General features: G+C 38.6%; 1 protein-coding gene across 6 annotated transcripts in view; it reads left to right on the top strand.

Moving 5' to 3' along the window:
* Positions 1–16,377, top strand: part of nrxn1a (neurexin 1a) — a 267,067-nt gene that overhangs the window by 118,464 nt on the left and 132,226 nt on the right. Inside the window, exon 9 of one of the 6 annotated variants that reach the window (XM_063002924.1) lies at positions 5,903–5,982. The exons of the other annotated variants lie outside the window; for them this stretch is intronic. Within the exon in view, the coding sequence (XP_062858994.1) occupies positions 5,903–5,919 (17 nt within the window). The 3' untranslated portion in view covers positions 5,920–5,982. Of the gene's footprint in view, positions 1–5,902; positions 5,983–16,377 lie in introns of those variants that run through there. 6 annotated transcript variants of the gene reach the window in all.

The following is a 16,377-nucleotide window of genomic DNA, read 5'->3' as shown; positions in this document are numbered from 1 at the left end:
CCCAGGTGACGAGCTTAATGTTAATGTTCACATCAAACAGTAAAATGGGGGTAGATGTGATCTGAGTGGCTGGCTTTGGTTCATGGCATGGTTATTGGTGTTGGTTTCTGTTTGTCAGAAACTTAATTCTCTCTGTAGTTAAAAAACTGCAAATTAAATAAAATGAGGTTACAATTGTCCAGTAAAAAGATGAAAAAGGAAAGATAAGAATAGCAAGCCTAGTTTGTGGTATCAGGCAGGCTACAGTAAATGAGCAGAAAAGCATTTTAAAAATCACAGACATTAAACCTGGACTGTAAAAGCAAATAACTACATAGTTGCCACTCTTCAGCCAAACAGAACTCTAAGGCTACAGTAGACACCTGCCTACTGATCGTGAAGTTTTGTGGTGTAAACAGCATAAATCCATGGACTCCACTTGTGTCAGCAGTGTAGGCTGCTGCAGGTATAACGGTGTGGGAAATGGTTTTGGTGCACATTGCCCCCCCTAGTACCAATTAAGCATTATTTCAATCCCACTGCCTATTTAAGTATTGTTGCTGACCATGTGAATCCCTTTATGGCCACATTTGACTTAATGGCTTCCAGCATCATAATGTATCTGTCACAGAAAACAATTCATTTGAAACAGAGGTAGCGCAGTGTTTAAGGTACTAGACTAGTAATCTTTTCGTTGTCTGTTTTAGCTAAACCTCCTCCAAGTTGCCACGGTTGGGCCCCTGAGCAAGGCTCTTAACCCTAAATTGTATGACTTATTTATATATAATTGTAAGTCACTTACAATTTTATGAAGCTAGTGCTTCATAAACAGGCCAATGAGTTCAGTATCTTGTAATTGCCTTCCTAGTCAATCCAACAGAGCAGGTTTCATTTTTTTGTAGAACATGAGAGTAGCAAAATTAATGTGTACCTGACAAATTTAAAGCCATAACATAATGCATTGTTTCAACATGGACCAATATTGTAAGTTTTTACAACATTTTGTGGAATTTATGGCACAAAAAAAATTGAGGCTTCATTAAGAGCAAAATAAAATCCAGTAATAGTATAATGTTACTCATAGACTGGCTAGAAAATGTATGTCCATAATAATAATAATAATAAAAGAATCAAGTATTCAGTTAAATGGTAAATGCTGTAAATGTATATTTTTAATACAGATGTTTAAAGCATACTTAAACAGCTGATCAACAAGCCACAGTCATGACAAAAACACAGGTTCCACATTGCCAGAGGAGTTAGACAAAAGCATTCCTAGACCAACCATTCATATTTAATCTGTAGGCTGAACATAATGAAGAATGCAGGACTGGACTAGAGGAAGATGATCAAGGATTCACAAAGATTCACTATTGGTGAAGGAAACTTCAATAATCTTCAACATGCAGATGATACAACTCTTCCTTATAAGGAAAGTTGAAGTACCGAGGGAACAGATGAGCTTTTTAGCTCAGTGTGAAAGAGACAAATGTCATGACAGCAGGAAAACCCACTAAGTTTACCATTGATTGAGAAAATGACAAACTGCTAGACAGCTTTTGCCTTCTTGGATCAATTTTAGTAGCAAAGGATCCAGCAGTCAGGAAATATGACACAGACTGGCACTTGGCAGAACAAGAATGAATGCACTGGAAAAGATCTGTAAATGTAATGATTTGTCTTTCCAAAAAAGATCTCTGTGATTGTTTATCTCCCAGTAAAAGCTGGACAATAAAATTTGAGCCTATAAGAATATTAATGTTTTTAAACTTTGAGAGTGGCAAAGACTTTTGAGAGTACCTTGGATGGTGAAGGAGACAAACAAGTCTAACCTCTTACTGGAAGCCCAGATAACCAACTACAGCTCTTGTTTTCGGACACATTATGAAAAGAACCAATTCAAATACAATTATGCTTGTATGAATGGATACAATTAAAAGATTATTGAGCGAGCCAGACATCTGATGGTGCAGCGGTCTACTACACTAGCCCATTACCACTGTGATCTGGGTTCGAATCTATCAGACTGACATGATTGGCTAAGTCTGAGGGTGGATTGGTGCCCTGTTCGAGGTGTTCCTGCTTTGCATTCAGTGTTTCCTGATGGAACCGGGCCAGCCTCAACCCTGACCAGGATAAAGCAGTTGATGAAAATCTCAAGCTCAAACTAATGACTCAAACAGAAGGAGTCGCAATTGACTTGACAGCGCTTAATAATCATAATACTTATACATAATACAGCACACCAAGGTTGCCAGATGCACAGTTTTCAGCGAATTTAAAGTACTTGTGTGTTGTTTTTTAGTCAGGTAATTTTAATTTGTATTTTTTCAATACATTTTATTAATTCTATACATGCATTTTAAAAACATGATGTGCTTTCATGTCAACTTATGTCGTATGTTGTGTATCAGTAAATTATACTACTCATTCCAGCAACTTCTTTATTTATAACTATCTATAATAATGTAGGAATATATCAGGACATTGTTAGAATGTTATAATAACTGCATTATTCGATATTTTTTTTCATGCTTGTTTATTTGATTATTAGACTTTTATTAAGTCTGTCTTAAAATAACACACCTTTTGATAAAACACATTTATCATATATAGTTTTTTATATCATATATAATTGCTAATTTTTTTTATTAGAGTTTAATTTTTCAAGACAGTATAAGAGTTTTACAACAGCATCAAACTGTGAATAATTTATTCATTGCTTTGACACACCATGCAGTGAACAGTTTTTAAAAATAAAACATTGCAGTTATTACTTACTTAAGCTCTACCACTAGGACAATGTTCTTACAGCAACATAATAAATGTTTGCATACTATTCTAACAAGATACATTGCTTTGAACAAAATAAAAAGTATTAACCTCCCTTACACTTGTTTTATTATTTCTCTGTCCATTTAAAATACAGCGGTACCTTGTAACTCAACATCCCCTAAACTCAAAATCTTGGAATCTCAACGTCCTTTGTCGAGAAATTTGTACCCTTAAATTCATCATTTCACTTAAACTCAACAAGTGTTCGACTGCTGCTTTGCTCAGCACTCGGCTTGAGCAGTGCGGTAAAACAACATGCGAATGTGAGACGAATCGTCGAAACAGGAATAACCATCAAATTTACTCTGAAAGCTCCACATGTATCTGTGTTTATCTAGATTATTCTCCTGTTTTACTTTTAAACTTGTGTTATAGCTCGGGGTGCTGAGAAATTGTGAGAATTAGCTTTTCCGAAAGAGTCTAAAACACTTATTGTTAAAAAAAAGTTTAATGTGACTTAATGTTTTAAAATAATGACATCGAAACACTAAACCTCTCTTAATTATTACTGCATATTTGTTTTCTCCACTAATTAAGAAGCATAAGAAAACAATAAAGATGTAAAGGTGTAAAATGCAGGATTTTTGTATTGTATTGTAGTTTTTAAATTGTATTTCAGTGTTTTTTTTATATATTATACTTGTGTTCTTTTCAGTGTATAAGATCCCATTATTTTACATAAAATATACCCACGCGACCATAGAACGCATTAACAGGCTTCCCATACATCCTTATGGGAAAGATTAGCTTAAAACTCAACGCCTTTTAAACTCAACGCCACTCCCAGAACCAATTGATGTTGAGTTTCAAGGTACCACTGTATAGGGTTTTTTGTGGGGTTTTTCTCCCTCTACATGATATAGCCGAAAATATATGAACATCTGACCATTATTGTGTTGGACTGTTTCTAAACCAAGTATAATAATGTGGACTTAGCCTCCATTTGTGGCTCTTTCGTGAAGGCTTTCCACACAGCTTCAACAACCACATATTTATTCATTTAGTTTCACAAACACGGCAATAACACACACTGGACAGCGTGTCAATTCATCGCATGGCATCTCATTGATTTAATTACCATTTGTACCTAGAAATGAATCAGAGCAGCCAATTCATTGTCTTAATGCTTTTAGGAGCTAGAAGAAAACCACTATACACTGAGAAAATTCACATAAACAGGGTAGAACGTGAGCTATATATCACAGGCAGTGACTGAAAGCAGGGACTGAACCCATGTCCCCAGAGCTCCTTTTGCTGTGCGACACCCACCCTACCAGCTATGCCAAGATGCCCCCCCCCATGACAAGCATTTATGTTAAAACTCACTTTTGATGCATTCTTGACTGTGATATTGACAAGTTATTAATGTTCATTCAAACCTAGGTGTTTTTTACTCCTGCTGTGCAGATTTGTGATGCACTTGGGGCAAAATACACTTACTACTCATACAGCAAAGCTTGCAAACCACAAGCAGAGCTGAATTATGTATGATGCCTGAGAGCCAACTCATCCTGTTTATCATGAGTGTTGAACATATATTTCCCTAATCCTGCTGCCGAGCGGAGTCTTTCCATGCTACAGTGTGCAGGTGGATTGTACTGGGCTTAGTGGGGCAGTGAAGCACCAATATGAGACTCCTGACTCTCCCACTGTGACCTTAAGCACAACTCACCTAAAGTGTGTATTCCTTTTTAACCTTGTACTTACAGTGTGAGAGAAAGTGCACTCTTTTATATTGCCTATGTTATTGCATATTGTCAAACTAAATGATTTTAGATAATAAAATCCAATACAATGATAAACTAAAACATTAGGACTACCCATCAACACAGTCGAGTCACATTATTATGACCACCAGCTAATATCCAGAGTAACCGCCAAGTGCAGCACGCACAGCAGCTAGACGGGCTGGGAGTGACTCAATAAGCTCCTGGTAGGTTGTCACAAGTATCTGGAGCCATGCTGACTGCAGTGCATCCCATAGCTGCTGGAGGGTGCTTTGGGGAGGATCCATAGAGAGAACATGATGATCTAGGTGGTCCCACAGATGCTTATTTGAGTTTAAGTCTGGGGAATTAGGGGGCCTGGGTAGTACTTGGAGGTCTTGGTCATGCTCTTCCAACCAATGTCGGACATTTCTGGACATGTGACATGTCGCATTGTTTTGCTGGAAGACCCACCAAGCCAGCTCACAAAACATGACTTCCTTCATGAGCTACGCGCTGCCACCATCGAAAGTAGAAAGTGGTCATAATAATGTAATAATCGACTGTGTATTATGCTGTTAAAACAGCTCTGACTGGCCCATGACTGTGCAGCCCTATACACAGAAGGGCTTCATGCACTGTGTGGTATGACTCATTCACCTTACTACCAGTCTTAAAAATATCTAAAATCTGACCCACAGTAGCTCCTATTGGTCTGAAACAGATTCTGTAGCTTTCAAGTACTCCGGCATCAATGAGTCCAACAACCTGTCAGCAATTCATGGTTTGTCCCTTTCCTGAACCACTTTCAGTCTGCGCTTACCATGGCTGCCTGTTTCAGAAATACTTAAACTCAGTCATCTCGCCATAACGATTTGGACCCTACTCAGGTATTTATGCCTGCTTATATCTGCTGTATTCAACACGTTTCATAGGGGATTAACATCAGCCCAACATTTAAAATTTCTGTGATAGTGACATGCATAATTGCTAGAGAATAGACTTTGTTAAGTAATTTTTTGAAGGTGGTCCTAATGTTTTGGTTCTAATTATTAGTGTACATATCTAAAGTAATTACTCTTAATAACTGGTTGTACATGCATTTATTTATTTTCACTTCCTGCATTATTCAGGTCAGGTTCACATTGGGTCTGGTGCCACTGGAAGCACTGGGTACAAGACTGGAATACATATTAGATGTGATGCCAGAACAGTGCAGAGCAATACACACAAACACACACATCCATTCACTCACTGACATTAAGGAATAATTTAGAACATTCAATTTACCCTTAGGCATGTTTTTGGAGAATCCATTTTTTGTGAAGTTCATGTCTTTGACTAGTCCCCTGTAATACTTGAATTTTGTTTATGTTAAGCAGTATGTGTCCATGTCTAGGAGGAGTTCTGGACAGAACTGAGAGATAAATGAAAGGAAGAACAGATGGAGAGGCAGATGGAACAGTGATCTGCTGTGTACCCTCCTTTTTACCTGCAGTCCTCCATCTTTCTTATTCTCAAGGTTTTAGAAGTAGGACAGTGACTGTTTCTAATGCTTTGTTCCTTTTTTTATTTTTGGGACAAACATGGACAAACATGCCTTTTTATATATAAAACCTGGTTTTCATTCACTCTGGGGAGAATGCCTCTTGCATCAGTGACTAATGTGTACAAACCTCATTTCCAAAAAAAAAAGTTGGGACATTTTGTGAAGTGCATTAGAACTGACATCCGTACAAAGAAAAAAAATAGGTTTTGGTTGACCAACCTGATTAATATTTTGTCTACCTTGTTAATATTTTGTAAGTATGAACTACATTGAGGCAAATTAAGATTAAAGAATATTTAAGTTACACCCTTGTGAGACTTTCCACAATAAACAGTTGAATTGGTAACAGGAGCATTTCTCTATAAAAGACTACAATTATTGTTGGTCTTTCACCATCTATCGTACATTATTACATTGTACTAGTCAAGGTACCTGCACGAGAGGCACGTGTGGCAGTGCTAGGCTCTTTGCACGTGATACCGAGCTATGAAAGACGCCCTCTCTAGCGGGTATAAAAAACAATCTGTGGCTGAACACTTGTAAGAGGGAGAGCGTGACAATCTCGGCCCAACATGATCAGTGGGTTGGGGTGGAGGCAGCAACGAGAGAGAGAGAGAGAGAGAGAGAGAGAGAGAGAGAGAGAGAGAGAGAGAGAGAAGTTCCAGTAAGCCACTACTAGATTTGGTAAAAAAGAGGAACAATGAATAAATAGATTATTTAAAAAAAAAATGCATGGCACATCATGAACAGAAGAATTAAGTCTTAAGAATTGAGCAATTTTAAAGCAAGAATGAGCAAAACTTGCCGCTCAGGTGGTGCAGCAGTAAAAACACACGCTGGAACCAGAGCTGGGATCTCGAATACATCGTATCAAATCTCAGCTCTGCCTGTTGGCTAGGCTGAGCAGCCACATGAACAACAATTGTCCTGTTGTTCAGATATGGGCGGGACTAAGCCGGATAGGGTCTCTTTCCCGTGACTGGTGCAATTGCGACCACTGCTGGCTGATTGATGGCACCTGCACAGAGATGAGAAAAGAGTGCTCTCAGGGTGTGTCTCTCCATACACAACGCTGAGCTGCACTGCACTCGTCTAAGTGTAGGTGATCAGATGCATATGGCATGCTGCCTACGTGTCGGAGGGGCGTGGGTTAGCTTTGTTCTCCTCAATCAGAGCAGGGATTGGCATCGGTGGAGAGGAAGCATGACGTAATTGGGCAATTGGACGCACTGAAAAAGAGAGAAAAAGGAGAGAAAATGCATAAGCAAAAAAAAAAAAAAAAAAAGAACAAAACTTCACTTGCCAAAACAGTAATTAATTTTAAGGGGGGTGTAACACAGTGGTAAATGTTCCTCTGTCCAAAACTTGAGTGTGTTGAATGCATCCAATTTCAAATTTGTTAATATTTACCAAATACAATCATGTTGGTTAGGGAAGTTCTTGCATTGCGAATTAGTTAACAAAATTCGTGAATGCTTAAAGTCAGAGATCTGTGCAGGCCGCTGAAGTTGCTCTAAACCAAACTTAGCAAAGCTTGGACCTTGCTCTGTGGAGGAGGTTGCTGGCATGCTGTAACATGAAAATGTTATCCTCAGCAATGAATAAACTAAATTATAAAAAGCACAGGGCTAATCGAGTGGGTGCCACCAGGCAACTCATTGAGAAAAGTTGGACATGCTTCTCATGTTCGTGTTGTTTTTTATTAAGATACTCCGGTTTTCTTGCACTTAATAAAACATACCAGTAGGCGTGGTGGCTACCTATGTTTGGTTTGTGTGTAGTAATAAATAACTAACATTGGACAGCTTGTGTTTTACATGATGTTTATGAGGAAATCATTGATTAAATGGCTTGTTTTTTTTTTTTATTAAGAAGAAAAAAGGAAATAACAGTATTTAGAAATATAAAAAAAATGTGTAATATACATTTTGCAGCATGTCTAGTGTTTTCTGTACAAAGATTCTGATTGTGGAAGTAACTAAAAAAAATCAGATAGAAAAGCTATATTTTTAATATATATATATATATTAAGAATTAAAATAAAAATAATAATAGTAATACTACTACTACTACTACTAATAATAATAACAATAATAATAATAATCTGCCCTTTTTAAATCTGCCCTTCAAATGTTTTGTTTTATGTATTTTATGGATTATTATTGTCTAGATTTATTTATAAATCATTAGGATGCATGCAAACGTAGCTAATGTGTATTGTTTTAAATCTGTAATGTTCCCAAATCAGTCATGCCACCTCTTCACCCCTCCCTCCCCGCACTCCGCCTTCGCTTTTCGCTCTCCGTGCTCTGTTTTCCAAGCACGCCATCTTATTCAGGACCTCTGCCACCCGGTGTGTAGTGCAGAGCGCTGCCGCTCCATCATGTCTTGATTGAATGTAATGTGTTGGTTGTCAGGCAGCTCAGGAGTCGCAGAGCTAGGCTCCCCCATCACATGAATATGCACCGCTGTGGGAGGACAGCAATGAGGGTCTTTTCGATCCACTGGCCGTACCGCTCCTTTCATTATCCTCTCTTCTGGAGTGAGACTTCTCCTCTGAAGATGAGAGGACGGTTCATTTGTCAAGCTGTCAGTGTACTGGGGCTGCTTCTTATGAGGCGATGGTCGGTAGGGATGAATAAAGATTGGGTTAGGAGGGGTTAAAGGTTGCGGCAGGGGCTTTGCTCATGGAAGATGGGCTCCCACAATCTGTACTCTAGAGAGCAGAACTGTGTTCACTTTTGCAAACCATTACAGCTAAAGAAATTATGTAAGAAATAAAGCACTGTACTATGCTTCACATAAGTTTAGGACACATACATTTAGGTGACCATGTCAGACTTGCACAGTTACTGTTATACTCTAGAACTATCCGGTATGAAAAGTTATTCAGTAATGTTTTAAAATTGCTAAAGTGGCTTTTTTGTGGAGGATTTGCTATTGATACACCAGTTAAATGCCATGACATAAAGTTCTGCTGGATCCCAGGACATTGTGGCATTAAAGGAAATGAACAAGCAGACCTGGCAGGAAAGCAAGCTATAACAACCCCAATCCAACAATGCCCCTACCCGCCATCCGATCTCAGACCAATTATAAAAGCATACACCACAGCAGCTTGGCAAAAAGAATGGGAAACTTATACCTCCAACAAACTGTACAGGATCCATCCTACCATAAAAACAGATGGAGCTCAATACCCCAAAAAACACTGGGAACAAATTATCTACACGAGATGCTGCATAGGACACACCAAATTCACCCATACCTACCTACTAAAAGGAGACCAGGCCCCCACTTGCCCCCTCTGTGGATCAAGAACTTTGGTCAAACACATCCTCTATTCATGCCACAAGAGGAACACCATCAGAACAAAATTCTACCATACAAACAACTACCAGGAAAACTTTATATACGTTATGAAATAAAACAATTAAACTCAACACCCTCATAGTCACATAAACACTCTAACCACTATACACACAAGTAAAGAAAGCTAATTTTGATGTATTCAGCCATGATAATAGCAGTTAAATAGAAATTAATTTTCACTCCACCTGATATGGACTCAAAAGCAATCTTTAGGTTGTACAACGGCATATCTGAAAAAAACATTAGGTTTCATTTATGTTAAATTATGTAATAGAATCTCTGCTTATATTAGCCAGTTTAGCGTTAAATGTCTGACCCCCACAGCATGGCTCTGGTCTGGTGGCTCTGTTATCCTCCTCTGATTGGTACGAGTTTGTAAAATGAATAGTTATTGTTTCTGGCTGCCTCCTTGGATGAACAACAGCCAAACGTTGTTCATATAGCCACCCAGCCCAGCCGGATGGCAGAGCTGAGATTCGATACAATGTATTCAAAATTCCAGCTCTGGTGTGCTAGCGTATTTTACCGTTGCGCCACCTGAGCGACCTAATGCCGTTTTACACAGGGCTTTAGAGCTCGATGAATGGTTAGATAAGTATAAATATAATTTAAATCATAATTTATGCATTTACTAGATCTTATCTTGATTTACCACATATGGAGCATTTTGAACCAATGCTCTCTACCAATATTATTAAAACATCATATCTGCCTAAGTGGGTAGCACTGTCGCCTCACAGCAAGAAGGCCCTGGGTTCGATCCCCAGGTGGGGGGGTCCGGGTCCTTTCTGTGTGGAGTTTGCATGTTCTCCCCGTGTCTGTGTGGGTTTACTCCAGGTGCTCCGGTTTCCTCCCACAGTCCAAAGACATGCAAGTGAGGTAAATTGGAGACACCAAATTGTCCATGACTGTGTTCGATATAACCGTGTGAACTGATGAACCTTGTGTGAAGATAAACTACCGTTTCCTGTCATGAATGTAACCAAAAGTGTAAAACATGACGTTAAAATCCTAATAAACAAATAAACAAACAAATAAAACATCATATCTTTTTTAAGGAATGATCTTCCTATTCAGTACAGTTTCAGAGACATAATGAGTACTAAGGTGTGATAAAGCATACCTGGTAGCTTGTGGTGACCCAGTATTTTACTTAAAAACACTTTTTCCATCTTTAAGTTGCCAAAGCTATGTATATAAAGTATAAATGAATTTGTAGCACAAATAATTCAGTTCCAGTAGCTATACCCTGAAGATAAATAAAATGCCTGCTGCCTTAAATGAAGCTCTGTGAAGCAGAGCTTTACTACAATCATGCACTTAAAACGCACCAACACGGCAGCAACCTTAGGTGAGGACATGCGTGAATGCATGCACAAACACTCGTATGTGCTTCTCCTCAGGGACCAAATGCACTGTTCTGGGCTTATTAGCATGCATACTGCTGTGCTTTTTCTTCTACTTTTCTTTCCTCTGGATTTGCCAACCCTTAGACTTGGCTAATGAAAATAGAAGATGGCAAGATTTGACAATTTTTATTACAGTAGGTGTGTGTGTGTGGTTAAAACAGACTTGCTAATTGCTTCTAGCCTGCAGCTATGAGGTTTCTGGAGCTGAAGATAGATGTTCTCTTAGTAATTTAATGCTAAATGTCTTTTTGTCTTATTGTCCAGACAGATGTTAAAGCCACTGGATTTATATATAAAAAGGATACAATTTAATGTTTGAAACCAGTAAGGACAAAGACATTGGATGTAAAAAAAAGGTATGGTTGTTTAAGTGAGAGTGCTGATAGTCAGACATGGAACTTGAACTGTTAAGTTTGTGTGTGAAAGCAATTTAGAAAGCAGTTTACTAGGAGGAAACCTAGGACATTTGCTGGTGACCAATACATACACCAATCAGCCATAACATTAAAACCACCTCCTTGTTTCTACTTGTTTATCAGCTTCACTTACCATATAGAAGCACTTTGTAGGCTTACAATTACTGACTGTAGTCCATCTATTTCTCTGCATGCTTTGTTAGCCCCTTTCATGCTGTTTGTTATTCAATGGCCAGGACTGTCCCAGGACCACTACAGAGCAGGTATTATTTGGGTGGTGGATCATTCTCAGCACTGCAGTGACATTGACATGGAGGTGGTGTGTTAGTGTGTGTTGTACTGGTATGAGTTGATAAGACACAGCAGTCCTGATGGAGTTTTTAAACACCTCACTGTCCCTGCTGGACTAAAAATAGTTCACCAACCAAAAATATATCCAGCCAACAGTGCCCTGTAGGCAGTGTCCTGTGATCACTGATGAAGGTCTAGAAGATGACCAACTCAAACAGCAGCAACAGGTGAGCGATCGTCTCTGACTTTACATCTACAAGGTGGATCAACTAGGTAGGAGTGTCTAATAGAGTGGACAGTGAGTGGACACAGTATTTAAAAACTCCAGCAGCGCTGTTGTGTCTGATCCACTCATACCAGCACAACACACATTAACACACCACTACCATGTCATTGTCACTGCAGTGCTGAGAATGATCCACCACCTAAATAATACCTACTCTGTGGTGGTCCTGTGGGGGTCCTGACCATTGAAGAAGTAAGTAATACAGAGTAAAAGCAGGTTAACAAAGTATGTAGAGAAACAGGTGGACTACAGTCAGTAATTGTACACAAAGTGCTCCTTTATGGTAAGTGGAACTGATAAAATGGACAGTGAGTGTAGAAACAAGGAGGTGGTTTTAATGTTATGGCTGATCAGTGTATATAGCCATTGTACTGCGCCCCTGGAGCAGACAGATTTAAGGGCCTTGCTTAAGGGCCCAACAGTGGCTGCATAGCAAGGCAAGGCAAATAGATTTTTAAAATAACCAATCCGCCCAATATTTTTGGGAATCCAGAGTACCTGTGAAGCCACGTTACTTTGCAGCACCCACTCTACCAGCTGTGCCACTATTTTGGTGAAGGTGTGAGTGAATAAAGGAGTGTGTAAGTCTGTAATGTCTTACCCAGTTTGTATTTAGGCCTTGTGGTCAGTGTTTCCTCTAGATTTACCACAATATTAATCTTAATAAATTCTTTACCAAAAATAAAATGATAAATATCAAACTTCATACTTCATGCAGTTAGGAACATTTTGCAGTATCAGATTCTATTCATAATTATGTTGGAATATAATTATTCCAATAATTTTGCTCTTAATTTCTGTGTTTCTTACGGTGGCCGAGAAGTGCAAAACAAATTTACATTTCAGAAAACAAAATTACAAAAAAACAAAAACAAATTTACAACAAAAGCAAAAACAAATTTACAAGTGCTCGGGTACCCAGTGTTTGTAAATTTGTTTTGGCATATGTAAAAGTGTTTCAGCACTTGTAAATTTATTTTCGGCATATGTAATTTTGTTTTCTAAAATGTATATTTGTTTTGCACTTCCCGGCCGCACATTTCTGACGGAAAAGGCAGGGACAATAACACCGGAAGTGCGTGTTGCTTACCTGCTGTCAATCAAACTGTTTCTCAGCGATAAAGTGAACGGAGTTTGTGATGGTGACGATAAACAAGGTTTTGTCTAGTTTGTGGAAATCATTTTATCCAGTTGACCCGCTATTGTTTTTCTTGTGGAAAGTTTTGTGCAGATGTTTAGACGTGGCGTGTGCATCTCTATTTACCGTCCGCTCTTCTAAACATCTAAGGAATTCCCACAAGAACAACAAAAACGAAATAATGAACATCATTAACACAAAATGGACAAAACATTGTTTATTAGGGACGGAACATGTGATACCGAGGCTTTAAAACTTGTTTCACTTTTGTAACACTGGACTCAGTGTATCGGAGCTTATATTAAAGCAGCATGTGCGGGACTGATGAAGCTTTGTGCTGTGTTTTATCTCACTCACTATATAAGAGACAATCAAACCAGGGTTACCCACCGTCCTGTAACATACACAATCCTTCTTTATCTGGAGACTAAACGCCGCGTTCAGTACTGAACTGATACAGGACGCTTTGTTCCGTATTTTTATCAATGGGAGACGGTGTGGTGTATAAAACAGAAGGAAACTGCTGCTTAATTCATTATATTAAGTAGTGTTCACTTTTATTCTTAGTAACGTGACATAACCTGTTTAATAAACCGATGTATGAGCAGCGCAGTAGGCGGAGTGCGTTGTTTTGCCTAAAATATGGTTCTGACTTATTATAAAGAATGAAAATAATAAATTTTAAACACCATAAATAAAACCTTTGTTCTCATGACTGTGTAAGGTCCCCCCCTGCTGCTATAACCAGCGCACACACACCGTTACTAAGAATAAAAGTGAATACTACTTAATATAATTCCCTCTGTCTCCCATTGATAAAAATACGGAACAAAGCGTCCTGTATCAGTTCAATACTGAACGCGGCGTTTGGTCTCCAGATAAAGAAGGATTGTGTATGTTACAGGACGGTGGGTAACCCTGGTTTGATTGTCTCTTATATAGTGAGTGAGATAAAACACAGCACCAAAGCTTCATCAGTCCCGCACATGCTGCTTTAATATAAGCTCCGATACACTGAGTCCAGTGTTACAAAAGTGAAACAAGCTTTAAAGCCTCGGTATCAAATGTTCCGTCCCTAATAAACAATGTTTTGTCCATTTTGTGTTAATTATTTTCATTATTTCGCTTTTGTTGTTCTTGTGGGAATTCCTTAGATGTTTAGAAGAGCGGACGGTAAATAGAGATGCACACGCCACGTCTAAACATCTGCACAAAACTTTCCACAAGAAAAACAATAGCGGATCAACTGGATAAAATGATTTCCACAAACTAGACAAAACCTTGTTTATCGTCACCATCACAAACTCCGTTCACTTTATCGCTGAGAAACAGTTTGATTGACAGCAGGTAAGCAACACGCACTTCCGGTTTATTGTCCCTGCCTTTTCCGTCAGAAATGTGCGGCCGGGAAGTGCAAAACAAATATACATTTTAGAAAACAAAATTACATATGCCGAAAATAAATTTACAAGTGCTGAAACACTTTTACATATGACAAAACAAATTTACAAACACTGGGTACCCGAGCACTTGTAAATTTGTTTTTGCTTTTGTTGTAAATTTGTTTTTGTTTTTTTGTAATTTTGTTTTCTGAAATGTAAATTTGTTTTGCACTTCTCGGCCACCGTAGTTTCTGCTTGTATATCAAATATCTTGCCAGAAATACAGCAGATGTGGATTATTAGTGACAAAAAAATTTAGATTCACATTTTTTGTTAATCTTTCTTTCACTTTAGCTGTGTGCTATTTTAATACATGAATGAATTCAGGTTCTGTGTTCAATAGAATAATACAATATTAGTTAAAAAAAATTTTTATTTTATTTTCTCCCCTTTTTCTCCCCTTTTAGTGCATCCAATAGCCCGATTGCATCATGCTTCCTCTCCAACAATGCCGATCTCTGCTCTGTTTGAGAAGAACGAAGCTAACCCACGCCCCCTTCGACACGTGGGCAGCATACCGTATGCATCTTATCACCTACACTTTGATGAGTGCAGTGCAGCTCAGCGTTGTGTACGGAGAGACACACCCTGAGAGCACTCTTTTCTCATCTCTGTTCAGGCGCCATTAATCAGCCAGCAGAGTTCGTAATTGCACCAGTCATGAGAGAGAGAGACCTCATCCGGCTTAGTCCCGCCCATATCTGAACAACAGGCCAATTGTTGTTCGTGTGGCCACTCAGCCTAGCCGGCAGGCAGAGCTGACATTCGATACGATGTATTCGAGATCCCAGCTCTGGTTACAGCATGTGTTTTTACCGCTGCGCCACCTAAGTGGCCACAATATTAGTTAAAATGATCTTTTAACAAGATAATTGATCATTGAAAGTTACCGTTTCCCAACAATTACAACATTCTTACCCAGAAGCACAAAACATACTACATGATTTGCGTGAATAATAATAATAATAATAATGGATGTTAGCCACTGCCACCACTGCTAATCTGCGGATCTGAGATCTCAGCAGTGCTATTGGCCTAACGTGTTTACACAGAATGACCCTAAACAGAATAAAACATTAAAAATAAAATAATAATTATTATTATTATTAGTAGTAGTAGTGGTCGTCGGAGTAGTTGTAGTTAGTAGTAGTAGTCATAAATAAAGTTAAGTAATAATAATTCTTATTTTTGTAAATTGTTGTTTGTATTATTATCATTATTATTGAGTTATAATTGATATATCAGGTCATATAAATACATTTGTGGAAGGTTTTTTTGTATAGATAGAGCAGATATTCCCAGAACATTATTAGTCTATAAGGGTTAAAGTTGATTAAATGCCATTTTCATCGTCATATTTCTGGTTGGTGCTTAATTATAGCAGTAGGTGCTGGAGTCTCATGCAGATCTAATAGCTTTAGACCGTGGTTTATTTGCTTTATGGCTTCCTCGTCTTTTTAGCCTGGTCAATAGCTTTCTATCAGTGAGCTAGTAGGGTGGCTGCTATCTTCACAAGAAACTGTGCTCAGGATTTAGCTGCTTAATTCAACAGGCCACTGAAGTGATTGCCACGTGAATAAACAGATTAGAAAAATGGAGACTGGCTCTGGCTGTAAAATAGGGTTCCAAAGCCAAACTGTACCACACAGCAGTAGAAATACACCTCCAGCGATGGTGGTAATTAATCATGCCTCATATAAAAAGAAACTAATGGAAGCTGGGGTGTAATTTTGTCATTTATGACTCTCGTGCAGTAGTTTATGTGTGTGGTGATGGTGAGCACTGTTGTATGGTTGTCCGGCGCTGCTGGGAACCTCAGTGTTCAGTTGTAAAAGGCTGTAGTAACCTGTCACTCATCTGTCTCCATGAACCTTGGGGGTTTATGATGGATGGGGCAGTGCTGGCTTTACCACACTCACCCGCCTCCAGAATTACTTTTCTTGCTCGGTGGTTT

Source organism: Trichomycterus rosablanca, chromosome 10 (genome assembly GCF_030014385.1).
Source record: "Trichomycterus rosablanca isolate fTriRos1 chromosome 10, fTriRos1.hap1, whole genome shotgun sequence".
In the NCBI taxonomy this organism is placed as follows: domain Eukaryota; kingdom Metazoa; phylum Chordata; class Actinopteri; order Siluriformes; family Trichomycteridae; genus Trichomycterus; species Trichomycterus rosablanca.
This window is presented reverse-complemented; position numbering and strand designations above follow the sequence as displayed.